The sequence below is a fragment of the Triturus cristatus genome, chromosome 10 (assembly GCF_964204655.1).
Source record: "Triturus cristatus chromosome 10, aTriCri1.1, whole genome shotgun sequence".
Taxonomy (NCBI): domain Eukaryota; kingdom Metazoa; phylum Chordata; class Amphibia; order Caudata; family Salamandridae; genus Triturus; species Triturus cristatus.
Genome location: NC_140593.1, coordinates 273,720,255 through 273,744,267, shown reverse-complemented (window position 1 = coordinate 273,744,267; position 24,013 = coordinate 273,720,255). Strand labels below are relative to the sequence as shown.

Genomic DNA, 24,013 nt, shown 5'->3' with positions numbered 1-24,013 from the left:
CAGATATACATACTGGGGCTGAAGGTAGTGGTAAGCAATAGTTCCAGGGTTAGAATGCACTTTTGAGTCAGTGCAAACCTACTAACTTGCATGCTTTAAGGGTTTTCAACAACTCTTCTCTAATCTTTTCCCATACTGAGAAATCTTGGAAATTTACTCCTGACAATGGTAGACGTAAACCTTCTTCCAGAGTAGGGAAAAAGTGGTTGAAGGGAAACTAAACGTGCAAACACTCAGATTTTTGCATGAGCAAATCTACACATGCAGATTTGCTCATGATAAAATGCAGTTCACAAATATTTTCTAGGAGTACTATTTCTTGTCCAACTTCTGTAAATTCTTGGGAATTCACGAAAGCCGTATGGCTGCAAGGATATATACCATGGGTGCACTTTTGAGACTTTCTTTAATAATTGGGCCCCTAATTTGGTCATCTCGCATTGACTGTGACCTTTTGTGTTTATTCAAATTCTGTCTCTCTCCCTCTCTCTGTATGGGCTGCCTTCACTGTGAGTGACAGCATTCTGTTCTTTCACAAGGAGCATATCGGCACACAAAGTAATTTTGTTCAGTGCCAATAACTATTGTGGCAGTTAGTGCTTTTTGAGACCAAAAAACTATTTGCGCTTTTACCAATGTTGGTTATAAAGGTAAGGGCCCAGCAGCTCCACACCAAAAGGCTTTACAAAAACCGTGCCAAAACAAGTCACACATTGACAAAACTAAAAAGCTGACCACCAATTTCAGACCTACTGGCTGTGCCAATGTTTGTTTATTTTTGTTTCCCATAATCCTATTGAAACTGGTTACACTGGTTTTTCATTATGAATATTTTTGGGAAATACTGGCATGCATCAACACGTTACTAAATGATGCTTCAAAGAAATGGTACCTGAAATTTTACAGTAGTTTAGCAAAATGCTTTTTTTCATGCTTTCATTTTTTATGAACATTTTTTCTAAAGCAATGAATCATCAATCTTGCTTTCAAACATCTGAAAATAATGTATCAAATCAGAGAGTATTCTGGGAGCATTATACAAAGCATCATATTGCTAAACTTTGAAAACGTGTGTACACAATTTATACGAGAACTACTGTCAGTAGTGCAGTCGGAGCTTACAACATTTACTTAGAGCGCTCACCCTAATAAAGGCTTTCAACGAATCAACCATAAATACAAGTTTGAACATCATTAACATAGGGGCAAAAATATTACCTTAACTGCAGACAGTGCCCTTCCCTGATCCATAATGTGGTACTGCAAACTGTCAGCCAAAGGGTGTGTGCTGCATGGGGTTGGGCCTACTTGTCCCAAGGACAAAATACACATGAAAACTTGTTGCCCTTTACCTCAAACAATATGTTCTGGTCGTCGGGCTATTGAAATTCCACATCCCTGTTAAAGTGTAATTGTGCTCCAACTTCTCCTTGAAATTAGATTACTGAACATTTACACAGAACTAGTTTGTAGTAACTGTAAACAATTTTACCTGCAAGATCTTGTTAGTGTGGTTTGTGCAGGGATAAATATTAAAATGTTCAAAGAAAATTTGCCTTTAAGGTTATAAAGGGAAATTACTTCCTGCATCTAAGAAAAGTAAGGATACTGTGGTAAAGACATTGACAAATATACTTTTTTGAACAGTTATATAGATTTACAAACTGCCTGGTGTCTGTTATTCCACACGTCAGGTCCCATAATGGAGAAGCCTCAAAATAAATGGAAGGTGGTAAAATGTAATGTATTAACATTTGAAATCTGTTTCCTCAGTACACCAATTTACTTGGGTTCCTAATCACAGCCAGTGCTTCCAATCGACTCCTTGATGAGATGTAGATTCCAAGCATGGTTGTCCCATTGGATAAGGACTTTACAAATCTATTCTCATTATAAACTGGTGTCTAAATGAGGCTGGTTAGTCCATAATGATTACCACTTGAAGTTTATGAAGTCGTAATGTTAGACTGCCTGCAGAGATCAGCATCGCAGACTTAGCCATTCTGACTTCAATGATTGCTATAGAAGTACTTTTAAGTAAGATGATAGTGGCACAGATTATTTAACCTCCTAAATTTAGTTTGTGGTGTACACCATTTGAATATGTATTTTTATTTTGTTAGTTTGTGGTGTGCATCATATAAATAGCTATTAGAATAATAAAAAGTACTAATAGTCAAAAACATGCCTGGTATTTCTTCACCTAGAAAATTAACATTTATTTTAAACCAGAACATGAGCAGTCAACCATGCTGAATCTTATCAGGGCTAGCTCAGTAGTTCTTGTTGTACAATACTAATAGCCCAAAGTGTTTTTTTTTTTAACCAAGAATATTAAATACATTTAAAAAAAAAATCAAATAAACACGGACAAATCACACATTTTTACTATCACAGTGGTCTTGTACTCTAGGGGCCAAATGAACACATTATAAACATACTGATATTTTGATTTCAAATATTAAGAAATCGCTATTATAGAATCCCAACCTAGAATGTATTAATGTTTGTTTCTTTACAACAGCGATTCATTAATATTCGCTATTTTGAAACACCAAAACAGTACTTGCAAATCATTGAGAGCCGCAAATTCCAAATATCACAAGTTCAGCCACTGATAACATCATACATTTCAGGAAGTTCTAGAAATTACTGGTTCATGCTCTGCTGGAGAGAAGAGAAGAGAAAGATAGAAGGCCATAACTGCAAAAACTCAGAATGCAAAGTCAAGATACACTTATGGATTGCTCACCTTTTGAATAGTTCCCCAGGTGTCAGGATGGGTCTGGAAAAACGTCATCAGTACCCCTGTGCACAGTGCAAGTTGCCTTCTGAGCTGTCTGTGCCTTCAAAAGCATAGCCAAATTGCAGATTGGCATGAGCCAGTGTACAGAGCTCTAAAGTGGGACCTTTCTAGGAAGAACAGCGTCCAGTTCATGGAACAAGGCGAAAGGGAGGGTCAGTGAGGAATCGGTTGTTAGATAAGAGTCTCTACCAGAAAAAGCGTTACCGAAAGTAAGTGTCTTGCTCTTCTGTTACAGACTTCATACCACAGATTCATCACCTTTGAATAGTTTCCAAAGCAGTACCATCCATAGGTGGGTCTATGAACTGCCTCAAACCAAAAGTTCTTACAGGTTCGAATGGACCTGGCTTTCCAGACAGTAATGCTTTATGGACGTATTAAGGGACACCGACGTGGCAGCTTGGCAAATGTCCAGAACAGGCACTCTACATGTTAAAGCAGTGGTAACAGCCTTGCCTCTGGTGAACTGAGCACGCAATATCTCTGGAAGCTGCTTCCGAGCCAATACATAGTAGATTTTAATGCAGAGTATGATCCAATGAGAGATGGTCCTCTTCTGCTCCGCCTTGCCCCTTTTTGCTCAGGCAAATCCAATAAAGAGTTGTTCATCCATACAGTGTTCTAAGGTAAGATCGATGTAAAAACTAAGGGTTTTTTCTTTTGATCAAACTAATGGAGTCACTCTTCTTCTTTCGAGGGGTGAGGCGGAGTGCAGATACTCAGGAGGGTGATGTCTTGCTGGGCATGAAAAGGAATTACCATAACCAAGGAGGCTCGGGTTCTCAAAGCCCGTTTGTCTGTGTAGAATATGATGAATGGAGTGTTGACCGAGAGGGCTTGCAGCAAGCGCTCCCGCCTCCACGATGTTATGGTGATGAAAAAAGGCTATCTTCCGGGTAAGGAGCCATAAAGCACAGCTGCAAAGGTTCAACAAGAGTACATTGGAAATTTAAGACCCAAATATAGGCCCCACTGGAGGTGGAGGAGGAGGAAACATATATTGTAAACCTTTTATAGCCCAAACCACAAAAGGTGATTGAACCAAAGAAGGCTGATCCAGTGACCCAAAAAAAAAAAGACGAAAGAGCAGACAAGTACCCTTTACCTGAGTCCAAAGCAAAGCCTTGCTGGGCTGCTGACAATGTAATAAGCAACACTTTGGAAAGCTTGGCCTGAAGTGGGACAATTCGATGGGTGCCGCACCAGGTCAAAAACTTATTCCAACAACAGGTGTGAACAGATATTGTCAAGAGACGCCTAGCTGCCAAGATAACATCAACAAATTTGGGAGGAAGGTCAAAGGCAGTCAACTGTTGTCGCTCAATATCCAAGCACAGATTTGGAGTGTGCGCTGGTTCGGGCACAAGACCCTGTCCTGCAGCTGCGAGAAGAGATCCTCACGAAGGGGCAGCCTGAATGGTGGACAGATGCTCAGCCCCAGGAATCTTGGCTATCAATCTCCTTGCACAGTCTGATGCTACTAGGATGACTTGGGCCTGGCCATTCTTAATCTTCTTTAAAACTCAAGAAAGGAGAGGTATAGGTGGAAAGGTGTACTGTATGTTGGAGTGCACTCGAGACAGAATGCATCCCAGAGTGAGAGACTCCTTGTAAACTCCAATGAGCAAAAACGTTGGCAGTGGTGCAAAGATCAAGTCAAGGTTCTCCCCTATATACCTTTGGTACAGTGAGGCATATAGGCGAATGGTGGGGACTTACTTCAAAAACTTATTACAGTTTGAAAGTCTCACCCCACGACTTCCTAAGGCGCCAGACATTTAGTCTTTTTCATTTTTAAGGAATTTTCGTCTTCCCTATTAGGGGAGATGATTGAGGTAATACACCTTATTGGGGTGCCCACCTTACTAGATCACGTTCTATGTTATGGTACTGATGGATTGCCATTGACCCCATGCGGCAAGAAACATGTCCAACCTGCAAAGAACTTGAGGATCATTATTACCTTAAGAGTTCCATTCTATTTAACTCTTAACAACATCTATTAAGAATAATGGGGATTTGGATGCTGTTGGAGAAAGAATCTCTGGTAAAGAGCCCCATCGAGAGACCCGTTGGACATTGCAGCGCCCGTCCAACGAGGAGCTTACCCAATGATTTAGCATGCAATTCAGTGGGTGCGGGTCCATATATCCTATTGAGGATATTTCCGTTGACCTATATTCGGTCCTAAACCCAGCATTTGGATCTAAGGACCTATACAGCAGTACTGTACACATATTTTAGACTGGGAGGATGTGTGCTGGACCATCAGACCCCCTTTCTTGTGTTTTGTATGTGGAAATACGATGCTAAAAAAATAATTTACTTTTATATACCATACTGTAAACTTAGCCCTGGTTCTCCCTCCTTCACAGACGGTTGAGAATGATCTGTACCTGCAACGAGGACAGGAGGGCACCTCTAAGCAAATGCAGTCTCTTTAAATCAAGTTTTTAGGTGCTTTTGAGTGTTTCCCTCAGCATGCCAACGCACTGCTGTATGTGTCTGTAATTCACTAACTGCCCTCATCCAATTATCTATAGTAGCACATGCTGTGAGTGGGAAAGTGTATGAGGAAAAACAAAGACTGAGCACAAGACTCACTTGGAACGTAATCTTTCCTTACTGCTCTATCTTCTTCCCAATTCGATTAAACCTGGTTTCAGACATGATACATAAACGGGAGACAAAACAGGGTCCATAAAGCTTAATGGAAAGAAATAGTGCAGAACTACCTGGATATAAGCAGAATCTGAGCTTGCAGATGCATCCATATGGTACAGAAAATAGGGAGAATGGACATGTTGTGGCCATACAAGTGTCGATAATGGGGATGTGCTTTTGTAAAGCCACCCGCACTGCTTTCACTGTGGTGGAACTAGTATTAAGTCTAAGAGAAGCCATATAATTTCGAAGTATAAATGACTATTCACCTGGCAATGGAAGTTTCAGATGCTTTATTTCTTTAATTTAACCACTGCAAGTCACAACCAGATCATCAGAAATCTGAACGAGACTGTCTTTTCTGGAAGGAACATTAAAACCATAGAAATGTATTCTTGATTTATATGAATCTCCGTTAGATCACTGTAGCAGAAGTGATCATAACCAATGAGGCAGAGTTCCCCTCATGGCTGGACTGAAGGCCTAGAAAAAGTGATGCCTCCTTACTTCATTTTAGCGAAAGAGAGCTATTTGAAGTATTAAGGTAAGTTATTGGGGCTATCTGTAATTGCAGGAATCAATGTTTATCACAGTGCCCTACCAATGAGTGATGAGTCATTGAATGTGTAAGAGAGATAGGTTTCTTCCCAATTTCCGGTAGTAAAGCATGTCCCTTGGTCTATTTTGCATCTTTGTTGGTCCTTACTTACTTGTACAAGTAATTGCAATCATTTATGAGGTGAGATGTAGAAGAGCATAGCTTTTTTGTTTTTCTGTTAAGAACCAGTCTCTCAAGTTCAGAAATGGGATGGTGGGGTTAATAATTGACCTGCACATCCCCTTTTAATAATCAGAACACTCAAATTCTTCAGAATCATTACTCAGATGTTCAGGAAAAGAAGCATGAATTCCAAGAAACAAAATTGGTGAGACTAAAATAGGGTGATCCATGTTATCAGTATTACTCTGGAGTTGAAGGATATCTTTAATATCAAAATATTTCATTCAATTATTTGGATCAGAGGAAAACCTAAAGAAGCTTTCTCCAACTAATCTAGATGAGGAACATCTCCCCAAAAATGTTTTCTTTTTCCCATACATGAGACAAACTGCAACCCAAGGGTTTTGCTTTCCAATGCAAAAGATCTATTTTTAAAGGTGCCCTCAGTTTTAAAATCAAACCTATTTTTAGCACTTTGGATCTTATCTCCAACTCACAAAGAGCATGATGAGGTTGATTTGAGGATCAGCCTCTACGTCACTTTTCTGCAACTTCTTCCATGTGGGACATAACCAGAAAAATGATAAGTCCAGTTCCAAAGCGCAAGTAAAAAGTTAAACCTTGTCCCTTCATGTTTGCTCTAATAACCGAGGGGAGCAGTTTTGACCAGAGGTACCTAAACTACTTTCCCCTGGCAGAAAGGAAGGAAGTATCAAAATGTCAGGTAAATGGTCTTGAGCACCAGGTGACTGAACTTAATATTTTGTCCGATTGTGCTCACACCCTACATATTTGAAGTTTTTTTCCGCAATGCACAATTAGAGCGTAGCAGCTCTTTTAAAATGTTTAGTTCCAGGTTTTACCAATGAAGAGACCAACACATGACTGGGAATTGCAATTTGTTTGACTGAGGTTCCAGAGGCTGTCCCGAATTTGAAGCAAGATGAAATAGCAGAATCCTCATTTGCAACTGTGCCAAGAGCGCAACATACATGTGAAATCATCAATCAAGGGAATCTCTGGTGCCACCATACTGAGGTTGGAAGGCATCAGAAGATTATAAATCAACTGATGAATTTGCTACTGCTCCAATAAATCGTAGTCACTGGAATCGAATCAGATAAGACTTCAAGCTGGTGGAAAATCCTAGATCATACTGAAAACTAGGCTACAGTTCTGATCACATCTTGCTGGCTGAGATGGAGTAACATGTATTCTTCAAAAATAACAAATGTTGGATTTCAGAGACCGCTTATGAAATGTGAGTGAGTCACTAACTAGAAACCCCATATCTTGGCCCTTTTATGTACTCTGTGGTGAATCATTTGGTAGAGTCATCTAGTACCCTCTTACAAGCATTTCACAAACATTTCACTATCAGCCATCAACTGTTTCAGATGAATGTATGACGTTACTACGCCATCCATTACCCCGCAGTAGGTTACAACGCGGACGTTACATCGTCCGAGTTGTTACCATGCATGGCTTTATATCGCAAGTCGTTTCTACGACTTGCGCTAGATGGCGCGCTGGACTTAGGAATAGTATAAATTACTATTCCTACTCCAGTTAGCGCAACAGCAGGGAATGTGTTGGATTTAAAATCCAACACATTCCCTGGTATTGCGAGCCATCTAGCTGAAGTAGTTGAAACGACTTGCGATGTAATGCCATGCGTGGTAACAACGCGGAAGATGTAACGTCCGCGTAATAACCTACCCGCGTGGTATTACCAGCGTTGTAAACACTGTTTCAGACCCAGCATAAGATTATTTAAGGAGACAAAGTATTTTTCAGTTGAGCAGACTAATAAGGAAAATATTTATTAAAAGTCATCAGTGGAAATTACATTTCGAAAGAGCTTAAGCCTAGCACTGACAAACAGATCAAAGTATTTGTACCCATCATGTCCTAAAAGTGCATTGACCTATTTCTAAGATGTCAAGCTGATATGGTACCAGGGGTAACAGTGATCAGAAGAAGACCCATGCTACCCAAAGAGATAAATTGCACCTCAAATTAGTTTTCTAACGCAACATAAGAACTACAGACCACATCAACAGACCTCATAAAATGCATCTCACACCAATTCCCTTCCCTAGCTTGGGAACTATAGACCTCGCCAAAGGTGAGAAACGCTGCCCACAACTGTAACTCACCCACCCACATTTAAAGGTAGCGTGCCAATCAAACCTCTTTGCCTCCAACACCATGAAGCTCCATGGCCTTCAAAATAAACCTCATTGACAACAGAAAAGTTATAGTATAGCATCACAATAACCCAGCAACCACAGTCTTCATTCACAATAACCCAGCAATCGCAGTCATCATTCAGAAGCAAAAAGTGGATGGCTATGACAGATAAAGTTCTGAGTACCAGACTAATATAGTTTAATAAACTCAAAGCTGTTTACTAGCCTGATAGTGTCCAATATTGGGTACACAGAGGAGGAGATAAATCAGATTGAATTACTCTAGATGGAAGGATTAGAAAGAATCGGATTAGCAGAATTTACATTTGCTATGCACATTGCTGCTGAGGCCATTAAAGATTTCAAAAAGGAGGAGCACCCCACTCAAAAATGTTGCTAGTGAGTCAGCAATAACCCCCTTTGCACACAGGCTCAGGTTGCATTGGTGGACTCTGGGCTTACAATGGTAAATCTGGAGAATGTTCAGGATTTGGGAGTTGGAAACAATTTTTATTAAAAACAAAAATCACAGCAGAGCCGTAATAATGACACTTAATTAACCCCATCCCTGGCGAAGTGTACATTCGGGCATTGGAGACTACAAGCCATATATTCAGGGCGGCCTGCAACCAGCCAAACCAATTAGCAAGGCAGCCTAAAGACGGTTCTGTGCACCCACAGGGATCGGGGAACCCCCCGCCCACAGCATATGTCCGGTGGCCCGGAGGCTTCAGGTCACCTCGCTTGCCCCAGCCTTGTCCAATGCAGCCAGTCTCTCCCTCCTCAGTTCCACAGTAGGAGAAATAAAGATGTCCCCCTGATATTTGGTCCAACGTCCCCACTTATGATCCCATTTCCGGGGGCATCCTCTACTTTTGTATACTGTTTTCTCCGCCACCATGGCCTGATCCATATCAGTGGCCCATGCACGCAAGTGCGGCACGGTATCCACCCCTCATTTCTGGGCAATGTTCCTTTTTGCGATGGCCCACCCCATGGCCGACCACTCTTGCTCCGCCTGAGTCAGGTCTGTAGCTTCCCAAATGTTGAGGAGGCAGAGCTGGGGAGAGGGGGTTAAGGCCTTATCTATGGACCTCGCCATCTGCCGGGTGACGTCTATCCAGTATTACTGAATGTTAGGGCATGCCCATAGAATGTATAAAAATGTACCTATCTGGTGACAGTGCCGCAGGCAGAGCGTGTCCAATCGCCTTCCCAATTTACACAACAATTCTGCATCAAAATATACACGATGTAAAATTTTAATCTGAACAAGGCGAAGTCGCATCGGCATTGCAACCTCCCTAGGGGAAGCCAACGCTTCTGTCCAGTCCTCGTCAGCTATGTCCCCCAAGTCCGTCTCCCAGCGAGTCCTAATTTTCCGCATTGGGTCGGTCCTATTATTAATTAACTTCTTATATGTCAGGGAGATAGCCTTGCGGTCCATTGGATCCAACAGCAGCCTATCCCCCAAAGGAGAATAGTCTGGGAGGGGGGCATCAGCAGGAAGGGCGCCGTCGATAGCGTGACTAATTTGAAGGTAGCGAAACTACTCTGACGGTGCGAGCTGGTATTTAAGCTGGTGCTCCGTAAATGTCGCCTTCTTACCCTTGACCCATACATCTCCCACCGTCGAGATACCGATCAAGTCCCATTTGTCAAACCCTGCGCAGGTACTCAGCCTCCCAGAGTGGGGTGGCCTTAGTCAACCGCCCATACCAACCCATGCGCCGCTGGAGCCTGTGCCATATCTCCACCGTCCGGGCAGTCAGACCAGTTAGATTGAGTTTTTTATAGTTTGAATATAGTGCTCTATTATATCCCCCCCCTCCCTAGGAGCCATCGATCGGTACGGAAATTGGGATCATCATGGGACCCAAACACCCACTGGTTAATTGCTACCAATTGCGATGCCTGGTAGTAAAGTCGCAGATCCGGCAATCCTATTCCACCATCATACCACCCCATGGTAAGTTTCTGCATCGCGATTCGGGGCTGTCCACCATCCCATAACAAGTCTCTAATGGCAGCCTCGATCTGTGAAAAATAAGATTCAGGAATTGGATAGGGCGTATTTTGCAATGCATAGAGAAAGCGTGGGAGGGCCAGCATCTTAAATAGTGATGCACGACCCAATAGTGTGAGGGGCAATGTCTTCCAATGAACCACATCTGCTTTAAATCTCAGTAATGGGCCCAGTAAGTTTCGCTCATAGAATAGCTTGGAATCTAATGTTATGAAGATACCGAGGTATTGGAAAACCTGTGGCGCGACCGGTATGGTGTAGCCTTTGGGATTGTTTGGTGGGTCACCCCAGAGTGGGTACATCTGGGATTTGGACCAGTTAATCTGGTAACCGGAGTGGGCCCCAAAGATATGGAAAATATGCAGAACCCGACGGATCGAGCGCGCCGGGGAGGCCAGATACAACAAAATATCATCTGCGTATAAGGATATACGGTCTTCATGTTCTGATGTCCATTTAAAGCCTCTGATTTCAGGGTCACCCCTGATCCAGACCGCGAGTGGCTCAAGAGCCAAAGCAAAGAGAAGCGGCGACAACGGACAACCCTGTCTCGTGCCGCGGCATAGGGAGAAGGAGCCCGAGCGGTGATTGTTAACTGATATGTGGGCCAAAGGCAAGTTATATAATAGTCTGATCCATCCGATCAGCCGGGGTCCCAATCCAATCCGGGCCAGGACCGCGAAGAGATACTCCTAAGCCACCGTGTCAAATGCCATTTTGGCGTCGAGAGCGAGCAGAAGCGTCTCCTCTTGAAGTGTTGCGGCCCGACCAAGTGCCCCGTGCACCCGACGGAGATTGCGTGCCGTATTACGGCCTGGCATGAATCCTGACTGATTGGGGTGGATCAATCCAGTAAGATATGGAAGCAGACGATTGGCCAGCAATTTGGCCAATATTTTGACCTCAACAGTGATCAGGGAGATGGGTCGGTACGATGCGCAGTCATCCGCTGGTTTACCATGCTTACGGATAACCACTATAGTGGCGGTACGAATATCTGCTGGAAGGGTACCAGTCTCATAACACTCATTATACAAATTTAGTAAGTGGGGCGCAAGCCTCACAGCCATAGATTTCAGGAGTTCTATCGGGAGTCCGTTGGGGCCCATGGCCTTGCCGGACCGGGTATCCCGTATGGCTTTTTGGATCTCCTCCACCGAGATATCCGCCTCCAGCGCCTCCCTATCCCGCTGCGAAACCCCTTGGATGTCAATAGTGGCCAGGAGATCTGCCGCCCACCTCGCTTGTGAGTGCTGTGGTGTAGTGTAGATCTGCTCGTAGTATGCTGCAAATGTCTCGGCGATGTTTCGGGGGTCAGTGATCAGTACGCCGTCCGGCCCTTCGATCGCGCCCACTCATCGCGCTGCTGTCTCCTTGCATTCCAACCATGCCAACAATTTCCCAGTGCGTTCCCCTAACTCATATATTCTGTGTCAGGTAGCAAGGGCGCGTCGATTAGCGTCTTCGAGGAGTAGTTGCCTATAATCTTGTCTCTTGACATTGAGTGTGTGTCGGGTCTCATGGGATGAGGTCTGTGAAACCTCGCGCTCGAGGTGAAGTATTTCTGCTTCGAGCTCGCTGACTCGACGCCTACGTTCAGCCCTATGTCCCATCATCGCGGATAACGCCCTTCCCTTAACCCCTTCAGTGCCCATGACGAGATGGTCTCGTCATGGAGCGCGGTTGCGCTGTGCCCATGACGAGACTATCTCGTCATAAACCCCGCCCGCTAATGCAACGCCCGGCACAGGGCGGGGAAAGGGCGGGGCACTGAAGAGGTTAATAACTGCCCCGTATGCGCCCCATAGCGTTCTCGCCGACGCCACCGATCCAGTATTCTCTTCAAAATAATTATCAGTGTCTTGCCGCAGGGAATCCTTGATGTGTGGGATTTTTAGTAACCAGGGTTGGATCATAATGGGGCCCGGCTGCCTTGCCCCATGGGCTCCAAAGGTAGCTGTTACCGGGGAGTGGTTGGATATTCCCCGTGCTAAACACGCTGACTCAGGGAAGTTTTGAATTTGTTGCGCCTGGGTGAACAGGTAGTCAAGCCGTGATTGACTGCCATGAACCCCCGACTGGAAAGAGTATAGTTTGTCTCGGGGATGCGACCATCTCCAGATGTCCACCAGCCCTAAGGCGTCAGTAAAATTGCGTAGTTGTGAGCCCTGTGGAGCGCCTCGTCGAGTCGGGGCGCGGTCCATGGTGCCGTCCATCGTCAAGTTAAAGTCCCCGCCCATCACCAGGACACCCTCGGGCAAGGTCACAAGGAACGCCCCCACGTCTGCTAAAGTCTGACGCTGAAGGCCCGGCGGGGCGTACACAGAGAGCACATTGAGGACCCTCCCCTCCCAGCAACCCGAGCAAGCAACATATCTACCCTGTGGGTCGGTCCATATAGTGTTAATCACATAGGGGTAGCCCTTACGTAGGAGGATCCCCACCAGGATTTGGGTGTTAAAGGTAGATATGGAAATAAGCAGACTGAATAGCCCTGTCACTTCAAACTTGACACAAAATTATCTTTTTTCATTCCAGTCCATATATGTACCCGATATGGTCAACCTAGGTTGATTATGTGAGTTGCTTAATATTTTAGGAGCAGTTTTCATGGAGGATGGGCAAAGGACCTTAATTAATCTTTTTAAGAGGAAAGAATTTATTTGGGTCTCTATTTCCCCAAAAGGTAAAAGTTACAGAAGAAATGTTCATTGGAAAGGTGCCTACACTTTACCAAACAACGAGAAATGAGATAGGAATGATCCAAACCCGCAGGCCAAGTCAGTCTTTGAATCACCAGCCAATATATTTGGTAAATTATTTATCAGCAAGTTTCAGGACTGTCTAGAAGAAGCAGACGTAATTTGTCCTGGTCTAGAAGGCAATCACAAAGAGACTGGTACAGTGCCATAAGTTAGGCTCCGTATCATCATTTTTTAAAGGCTCTAGAATAAATGGCATGGCATTGTTTATAGCCACAATAGATCTAAATATTGGAACTGATTGCAAAGCTTGTAAATTTTGTGTGTCAGGACTTACATGCAGTATAACAGCTTGAAAACTCGCAGGGAGCAGTCCTGTGGAAAGGAGCAGGAGTTTTTCCTTCGCAGACTCAATGGTTACGGGTGCACTTTCAGATGAGATTAGGTAGATCCAACATTTAACACCAAAACAATATGGAGTAGAGGTCTGGCAATGTGCTGTTAGGAAGCTGAGGCTCTCAGCTTCAGTCAGTTCTCACCAGATTATTGTGTTGCCCATTTTTTTTGTCCTTTTCGGTTTTCTCACAGTAAGGGATTTTCTCTTTGGTCTGTTTTGCTGTGTTTATTTTTTCAGGATACATCCAGTTATTTATGTAACCTTTTGCGTTCTCAGCTTCAATCCAGCTGATCTTCTTGGTGTTCTGGGGTCTCCGTCAGGTATTTAGGATGGCTGGATGCTCAATAATCCCTTCCTCTGATAGTAAAGGTTAACCTGATTCAACCTCTCCTAACAGGGGTCCTACTCTGAAGGGAGGGAAAGTCCCAAATGGAGATACTTGCGCGTCAAAGGCTTCCCTTGCAGAGTTTTGTTTTCAACACTCTCCCAAGAAAGGTAGTCTCAAGCATGGTTAGAATGAACCTTGTACGGGCACACAGCTAATGGCAATTTATGGGAGAGCAGCAAGATAGTAGTAGTAGTTTAGTCTTAGATTAGACTGCATACTAATCCATTTCCTTTCTCCTCTAATACAGTATGAGTTTATATAGATTGTTTTTGCCATTGAATACAAATTAATTTTCATCGTGAAAAAACACATTTCTCTTAATACACAAAGTTCAACCACTTGCCTAAGGGCTGCATAATTTGAGCTGGACTGCAACATTCACGTATAATATCAACTTTAAATTCCATGCCATTTACAATCCCCAAAACAATTCTCACCACGTTTGATAAACTAAGAATCAATCATGGATGGCATGATACATATAGTAAAGACTGGTAGAGAGATCAAAGAATAAAGTGGATACAAAATACCTTTTACATTATTACTTACGATGGGTGATTTTCTGTTCAAATTTGTTTTATAGCTGGCTGATTTGCATCCACTAGTAAATGCTATCAATTCAAAGCTTTAATTTAAAAATCTAGAAAATTATTAGAAATATTTTGAGCCTGTGAGAAACTAATGGTGAGATCCACTATGGAGGTTGTAAGGCTACCTATTAGAAGAACTCAGTCTTGTCTGCATTTAAGTTGGATTTCACACAGGGGACACAGAGAATCGGAAACGTTTGCTGGCTACCACAGACTCAAGATCTCAATTAGGGGTGCGCATAACTTGTGTAATCGGCTGTAGCGCAATTACACAAAATTATAGCAAAAATAAGTGAGATTACGTGGAATTACGAGTAGAGCGTATTAGTGCAAAATGCACCCTCACTTCCAAAATATTGCTAAATTCAACAGAACATGAAGAGCAGCATCCGCTCACACTTGCTAATTTGATTGTCCCTGGGCTCCTACAGTAGACTTTTTGTAGCAAATTAGGCACATTATGCGAATGGGAGTAACTGCATAATTCTCAGCAATTACACGTCAAAAGAGTAACATAGAATTACTCCAATTACTCCTGCATAATAAAAATTTCACCCAGGTCTGATTTCAATGCCCTCAATGTTTTCAATGTCCTAATCACTATCCCATGCTATTGATATCTGATAAACATGGGTGGGTTTTTGTTTTCATATCTGATGATGCAAAAGCATAGGTGGGCCTGCTGCACAAAACTCTCGCTAGAAGTTCAGCAACACAAAGTTTAACAATTTATGTGATAATCCTACAGAATAGTATTTACTTTAAGGCTCTCAAAAGCAGTTCCGATAAAACACCGAAGAGATATTTTGGTGGCAAAACTGTAGAAGAGGAAAGAGTAGTGGGATAGTGTGGGAATAAGTCATAACGCATTTAAGACAGCCAGTCTCACAAAGGTGTAATATTGTGGTCAATTACCAAATCAGAAGGCGTCCCATTTCCAAGCTCTGATTCATAGGAGCTTCCGAAGTAAAGGCGCCACATGTTGGATCGAGGCTCTCCAGGAAGCGGTGGTTCTGAAGTTTCCAAGGACATAAGGGAATGGTCTAAGCCACTTTCTCCATCTCCATTTGAATCATCAGATCCACTACTGTGGTTAACAAAAATCATAGATGACAAGCTGATGTCACTATCCGAACCAGACCCTGTATCCTGAAATACAATGAAAATGTAAAAAAAATCTAAATTAATAATAAATCCCCATTGACGACACAGGCATACTGCATTACACAGAAGATCTTAAAGTTTATTTTGTCTTGCAGTAATTATGAACTGTCTTGTCCAAAATGGTTTGTCCATTATCTCACTGTAAACAATCTTGAATAATTCCTCAGGACTCACAAACTTTTTCATTGCTCCTTTGCGCTCTATGTAGAGTCATGCGCTACAAATACCCCCTCATGCATACAAGCATGTGTTCCAACACCCACCCATGTATAAAATCTAAAACAATTCACACCAGGTGTCAAATCTCAGGGGCTAAACCAATGGACCACCATGTTTCACCATCAGATATGTGAGGAACGCAGTGGGATGAAATCAGTAATGGGCAAAGTGCCTTGCATACCAAGATAATATATCTCAAAGTCCAGAACCGTGTATGCACCAAGCATGTATTGGAGTGTCAGAAATGGAGTTGCTAAACCCTTCCAAGTATGAAGTCAAAAAGCGCACGCAAAACGTAATTCACAAAAAAGATCCTGAGCACCAAGTAAATATCCTAAGACTTAATAGTCCATGTAACGTTGTAAATGTTGGTTTCTCTTTATTTTCAATTAAATTAAATCTTCATGTGGATTCAGCAAAATTATAATACAAAACTCATAGCCATAAGATCGTAGCCAACATGTGTTTCGTCTCACTGTAATTTCTTTACAGAAGACTTCATCAGGTCCTAACCAAAATGAATCCAGGAAAGTGATTCAGTACTCAATAATGTCATCTGTCCCAGATATGTCTAATAGCCACCATATGATTTATTCCAGAGAACAACCACCTTCAAAAATCCAAACCATTTTAATAATCCTAGTCTTTTCCGTCCGTGTCCAGTAGTTAAATCATTTCCCAATATGTCCTTGCCGTATCTTGTGGTGAAGACCGCAAGACACAAACTTATTGAGAAATAATTAGAATACTGGACTCTGTCATAAAAGGTTTGGATTATGAATATGGTTTGGGTTGTTGAAGCTGGTTGTTCGAGAATAAATCATATGGTGGCTCCTAGACATATCGGGGACAGATGACATATTAAAAAATCCCTGAAACACTTTTGCTTTTTAAGTGATATGAAATATAGATTTTAATACCGTATCAGTTTACTTAGGAAAAGGTCTACATGGCCTACATAGTGAAACAGCTTGTGGCTCTTATTTCTTCATTAATCAGGGTCTTCTCCCCCCCACATATTTTTGTAAAACTACTGAAGGCATGGCGGTATGCCCCCTCTGTTGGCCTAACACATCGACAAGGCGTCCAATGGCCGCATCTTGGGGTCTGGGCCACGTCTAAAGACTTTCCAACTGGTTGATGATAGCTTTCTGTAAGGTTTCCCTCTCCTCCACGGCAGTGGTTATGAATTTCTCCACGACTTTCTCCAGTCATTGCTGGCTCTCGGCCATGCCATGAGTTAAAGCCTTTATATCCCCTAATCCCACTTCTGACACCACCTGTAGGAGGGATGGGCGGATATATGGCTTCGGAGGCAGGTTAGATTTACTAATTGTGGCTTTTTATTAGATACTTTGTAACACACATATAACAGGATGAATTAAGGAACACCTTTCTTCTAGATCCAGTGCTAACCTAATTTTCTTTCTTCTCTCCCCTCACAGGTCTTTCCTCCGGATGGTGCTTTGCCACAACTCTCATGAGTTGTGGCCGGCATGCAAGTCTCCTCTGGCGGCATCCACCAATCCTCCGTTCACATCTCTGAGGGCTCATTGAGGTCATCGGACACCGGGGCACCTGCTCACTGCTCTCCTGCTGTGCAGTCTCCTCCTCTGTCCACGACCTCCTGCTTGGTCCCTTTGGTCTCCTGCTGTCGGATTCCTGCGGCATCCTGCTGCGCGCCAATCTTCTGGCCCATCCTCACTTTTAGGCGGATCGCCCTGCCCCTTCGAACCTGAAAGGGAAAGTCCTTTCTCACTTTCAGTGGTGCCGGTATCAAATCCAGCCCTTCCACTCTTGTTTCTGTTGCAGGCTTTGACGGCGCTCCGGGAGCAACAAGGAAGGATTCCCGGTGTTTCCACCAGGTAAGTGTAGGGGTCGGGGAGCCCACATTGCCCTAGTGTAATTTCAATGAATGTGACTCATGTGAATCTATCCAGTTGAGGAGCTCCATCTTTTCTGCACTATTTATCATTAGTGCTCCACAATATGTCAGGGGTACATCCAATGTATATCATGGATTCTGAGTAAGTGTAGCTACTGCCCCTGTCAACCCAGGCTATTTGATGGCTAGTAGTGGAATAGTAGTGCAAGAGAACAGGCCTTTTTACTTGAACTACTTCCTAGGAGAATGCCTACTGGCCCTGGAGAATGCCTGCTGGCCCTGGAGGAAGCCTGCCGGTCCTCTCTGGTTAATGTCTTGCCTTTGATGGAATATGTGTGGAGGCAGTGTATAAATGGCATGTGAAGTTTAATGATATCACGTAAATTAAGTATACAGCCAGGAGGGGATTTAAAGGAAGCATGCCATGCCTCCACAGTAACCAAAAGCGGTGCACTACCTGCAGCAGATTCCATGAAATACAAGCCTGCACTTTATTTATCAAACAAGAATCAATAGCCGGATGGTAGCCCTTCTTTAAAGTACAGACTTCCCGGTCTATACGAAAACTTAAGGACCAGGTGACCTGTTTCAAAGTAGCTTTTAATTGGTGCGACTTCAGAAAAAAATCAATCACTGGTCTAATTGCAACAAATCTATCACAATCATAACATTTCTATAGATTAATTAATTTTCTTTTAGACCATCTAAAAATTATTGTTGCAACCAGAACCTTTGCTAGATCCACAGCCCAACGCACTACCCTTGCGAGGTCCTGTGCCCAGGTGCTTTTCTAGCCAAAGGGTAACCACAGTGAATGCCGGATTAACTGAGGCCAGTCTTCTAAGAATTTGTCCTTTCACTGTTTTCAAAAAGCCCCATCTCGATACACCAATCAGTTCTGAACCATACAGCAAGGAGGGAGGAATCTTAGCACGAAAGACCTCCAATAAAAGTGTAAAATGTCTTCTTCCGTATTATTTAACTTTCCTACATTGTTATGTTGGCAGAACTGGCAGAGGCCAATTTGTTAACAGTGATCTATTTATTCCCTCAGCAGTACTACAATCACTTTATGATCCCCCTAATGCAGGGGTCTTCAAACTGTGGGGCGCGACCCCCAGTGGTGCCATGGAGCGATGCAAAGGGGGTCGCGCATTCCCAGTCACACTTCTGAGGCCCAAGGGCTTCAGCCCCCCCTCTTCCCCCGTCCTGTGTGTCAGCCCGGGCTGCTGCAGTGCAACTCGAGCTGTTGGAGACTCAGCTGGGCAGTGTCTGGAGTCTTATCTCCGGCACGCCCGTCCGAGTTTTTCACAGGTCTTTAAAGACCATTTGCATATTTAGATGCCTTTGTAAACTGGTTACAGAGGCTTAGTGTTTTTTCCTGGTTCCAGTACACCCTGCGTCCCCACTCTGCCTATTCCTTACATTTGTATTTTACATTTACTGAAGAAGTGTGAGAATGCATTTCATGAAAAGGAATATAAAGTAGGGTTGCCAAAAGAAAAATACCTGCCATGTTTAAAGAGCCTGCAAAGGCCTCCTCTTCACACTAAATAGCCTTATAAATAAAAAAGAATGTAGTCATTTATTTTGTCACTTTTCTGTCTTTGTTCTCTTTAATTATCAGTCATGGATCATTGAGGCAGCCCTAGAACACAATTAAAAGTGCTTTCTATTTATATTTGCTGTTCTATGCACAGATAAGTGCTTAAAATACAGCTTTAGGTGACTGCTTATTTTTGTACCGACTGGGCCATCAAAATAATCTGCTGGCAACCCTAACCATAGGACTGGAAGTTTGTTGCAGGATCAGCACATTATTTATTTCCTCCACCCTCGATCCCCGATTAATGCCATAATAGCAATAGTTTAACTTAGATCTTAAACCCTACGCCGCCGTCAATAACATGCTGACTTACTTCAAGTGTCTCGGAATGCACCCTGTATTCAGACAGTTCACTCCTCATTCTCACCCTTCACTTTCACGTTCACCCTGCACTCTCAGCGATCACAATGCACTCACACTGATCACCATGCACTGACACCATTCACCCGCTCACCCTGCACTCACAGTGATCACTCTGCACTCACAATGCACTTGCGCTGTTCACCCTATACCTCACCCTGCAGTCACACGAGCACACTACTCACCCTGCACTCATGTGACACTTCACTCACCTGTCCCCCTCACTGCTCAATATGCAACTCACTCAAACAAGCCCATCAGTAATCATATATTCATTCTTTTCAGAAAAGCGCGGAAGACATGGCTCTTTAGTCTTGACTAGGCTTGGCTCCAGTGCTAAACCTCCCTGCATGCAATGCTTGCTGCTAGAGCGCCGGGACACCACTGTTGCTGAGGTAGCTGTTTGCGCTATCAAGCTCCAGTATTATTATTCGTCCCATTCTGAACTTGCATCCGCACCCAAATTCGTATGGCCACCTCACTCACCCTGCAGTCACTCCTCTCACCCTACTCTCACACTGTTGCATCGCTCACTATGCACTCACATGGGCACTCTTGCCACCCACACAGTGCAGAGGGTTAATGTGCCTACTACAAAGAATATGTACCATGCAGATTACAGAAATGAGTGTGAGTAAGTAAACTGTGAGTAGCGCTATAAAAAAATGAAATGTTTGTCAGAAAGGTGCTATAGAGAGATGAGGTGCGTTGTTGGTAAGTGGTAGTGAGGGAATTCATGGAAAAGAAAGAAATGGGGGTGGGGCACCACAAAAGACTATTGCATTGTGTGCAACCAGTGTTAGGGCCAGCCCTGGCTGGGGAGTGTTAGCCCCCCCCCCAAAGTTCTTGTCTAGTGGCTCCCCTGCTTCTGCCTATTATTATAATTTACATTTGTAGTGCGCTACTGTTACCAAAAGGTGTCCTGGGGCTAATAACCATCTGCTGCCTGAAGGCAAATGAGAAACACACAGAAGGAGAACCTGCCAAATGGGGTAACCTATAGAGCATAGAGAAAGGTTTTTATATCTTCCTAAAGGATAATAGATTCTTGGTGGAACGAAGCAAAGGAGGGTGCAAGTTCCATAACTGCACGGCCTACACCAAAACAGCAAGACAGACAGCTCATCCCTTCTTCAATTAGGGAACAATAAGCAGAGCGGCAAAGGCCGAGAGGAGCATACAGGTCCGACCCGTATGCTTTGGTGAGGAGCGATGAGAGGGTGGGAGAGGACAGCAAGGTAGTGAGAGAATTTGATTGAAGAGGTCAGGGATGAGGAGAAATGTGAATTGCCGAAGAGAAGTGTGGACACGCAAGAAGTGAGTGTGAACCAAACGTGAGGGCTTTTGTTAGAAGAAAGGGGAGATGTGAAAGATGAATGGGGGGACTGGAGAGGTTTAAGATACAATAGACAAAAATTTGAATGGAGAGACGAGGTGAATGAGAAGTGATGAGGGGCACGGGAGGAGAGTGGCCAGAGAGGCCATGAGATAAATACAAGAGACTGTTAGAGATGAGGACAGTGAAAAGACAGAATGGCAAGAGGTGATTAAAGGTGAAGTGAGAAGTTGAATGGGGAGAGTTCAGAAATTGTAAAAAGGGGTGAAAGAAAATGGCCTGCAAAGTGAGAGAGATATCTGGGGTTGGGAGAGGAGAGAGGAAAGGGAGGGGATGAGAGGAAAGTGGCATGTGTAAACTGCTTAACTCTGCAGAAGACCGCCAGGGTTTTAAGGGACCCCTGCTGCTCCCGGCCAGGGCCAGGTGAGCTTCTAATGTGGCAGCATGTATTCCTGCGGAGTGGAAGGCCCTTCACAAAGGTTGACTAGAAATCTTTCTGATGTTAATTGCTGTATTTTGGTTATAAACAGGTACTGATGGGGTAAAATCTTTCCTCAGTGTTACTGTGTGTAAAAAAATAATTCCAAAATAATGAAGCAATGCTATCCCAAAATACGCAGCATCACATAACATCATTTACAGTTTCTTCCCACACAATTTAGTGAAGCCAGTCACGTAATTTGGTCCTCACCTGCCTCATAATTTCAGTAGCCCTGCCTACAGGTTTAGAAATGTTTGTTAGGAGGGGGTCCTTACACCTCAAAATGTTGACAGGGGGGTCTCGGCATCCAAAAGTTTGAAGACCTCTGCCGTAATTAAATATTTTGTAATATATTTTTTAATTGTTTTCAGTGCTTTTTAAAATTATATGAAGGTGCATCAGTCCGTAGGTTGTAGATGCTGATACTTTCTTATGTGGGTGATTTTTAGCTTCTATGTATTAGTCATATGTATTTCCGTGGTACATAAATAGTTTCTCTCTCAATCTCGCTCTCTCGGTCTCTATATATATATTTATTTTTTTAAACCCTTGCACGGATGGCACGAAAATCACTTTATATTTTGCTCTGCAATTATGCTACTGTTTGTTAGAATCCGGTCAAATGAAAGCTTTTTGAACCTTGGATATTGTTTATGATTGTCTGATCTCAGGAATGGGTGTAATATTTTAATATGTGTAATTATTGTAAATTTGAATTTTATCTCATGCACATGAATGTAACTGTGACTTTATGTGGACCTCTTTGGAGTTCCAGAATCATAAATAAAATAACCTTGAGCGTGAAACTCAAGGGTGAATATGCCAACCCACAGATACACCTTACAGCCCCCCCTCCCCCCCCTCAGAACCGTGTTTTTTAGTTGGAGGGTTGGTAGGTGTACACTTAATAGCCATTCAATTCTTTCAATGTAGGTACACATCAGCTCAAGTGAAAAACATCACTTGCTCTTCTCTTGTTGCTTTGTTTAATCTGTTTAATCGGATATTCAAAAAACAAAATCACCCAGAGCCATCCAAACTGGTTTGACCTGTATCACTTTGCCGCACAGCCTGGAATAACAAAGGAGAGATTCACTTCTTTCTGGTTGGAAGTGTGCCTGAGCCTTTCATAAAATATGCAGCAATATTGTTGGCTCTGGCTTCCTGTCTTGGCAACTAAAGTTGGATAAAGAATTGCTGCCTTGAACCAGTAACTTGGACACTTCAGGTACATCAACATGAGCAAATGAGCTGCCATGAAAGGAACCTCTACCAAGTTGCTACTCTCCCTCCAGCATAGGCATAACACCTGGGATGATGTTGTGACCATCCTTGCTGTTGTGAACTGAGGCGAGATGGAGAACTCGCAGCCTTCAGCAAGGAGCTGGATGAGCCTGCCAGAAGGAGCTAAGCTTATTTTAGGAAAATCTGCACAAGGCCCAGCTGACTGGGAATCTGTATTGATGATCTCTCAACAGATAGGTCTCCCAGAAACCACACGATCCCTGCAGCCCTGCAGGCCAGGAAGAACTAAAAACAAAGAGCAGTATTAGCTGGGTCACTGTGCTGCAACGTGGCCTGTTTTTGTCGAGCAAGCAAGCATGCACAAACTCCCCATGTCTGTACCCTTTAAGACGTCATATTGCCCCCTTCTCATAGTCCCAGAATTTGCAAGCAGTAATCGGTCTTCACTCCTAGGGTGCGAGATCCACTCCCATTGACAGTCATCTTAATTGCTGAACCGTTTGAACCATCTTTCCACTCCGCACATTTCAAAATATCAACATGTGAAGTTGCAGTCAAGCCCTAACGCTATACACTAATACCAGACAGGAACTGATGAAGCCATTGGGTTGCCCAAAGTTCTTTTGATGCCCTTGGCACTGAAAACTCTGACAATAAATTGAGGGTTTTGCTATACGGGCCATAAAGTTTACGTACCACATGTGATGCCATGGTGGGTACTGGCCTGCTACTATATTTGTCCCATTAGAAAAATATAGTAAGCAGTTGGGTCATTAACTGGTGCTGGTGTTCAGTTAATAATGTATTGAAAAAACAGACAGCTGGAGAAAGCTTCACTGCTGACCATTGACATGGAACATCAAGAACTGAAGGACATCCTGGAATGCACCAGTGACTTGTTAATTTTGCTTAGGGACTGTAGTTTTGGGACGAGTGATTTTCTAAAACAAATCTCAATTCCTTGTAGGTACAAGTTCGCTATACAATCTAGTGGGTAGCAGCTATAAAAACATTTAGGATTGTATCTTAGCCCCGGAAGACGCTAGTAGTTATTGTCTTCTCTGCGCAGATCTCATTTTCAACTTCTCCCTTTACCTACCTGTAGATAAAAGTCTTACTTGTTTTGATGTCATAGCACTGTCTGGATATTGAAGTTACAGAGTGACATTAATAGTGCCATACTGCATCAGAGTTTCCAATCTCAACCACCTCCTATAGTAGGCATCAACCT

General features: G+C 43.3%; 1 protein-coding gene across 2 annotated transcripts in view; it reads right to left on the bottom strand.

Annotated features, from left to right (window-relative positions):
- Nucleotides 1-24,013, bottom strand: part of PEX1 (peroxisomal biogenesis factor 1) — an 831,513-nt gene that overhangs the window by 139,311 nt on the left and 668,189 nt on the right. For both annotated transcript variants that reach the window (XM_085631051.1, XM_085631052.1), the window contains exon 21: nt 15,402-15,635. In XM_085631051.1, the coding sequence (XP_085487177.1) occupies nt 15,402-15,635 (234 nt within the window). The remainder of the gene's footprint in view (nt 1-15,401; nt 15,636-24,013) is intronic.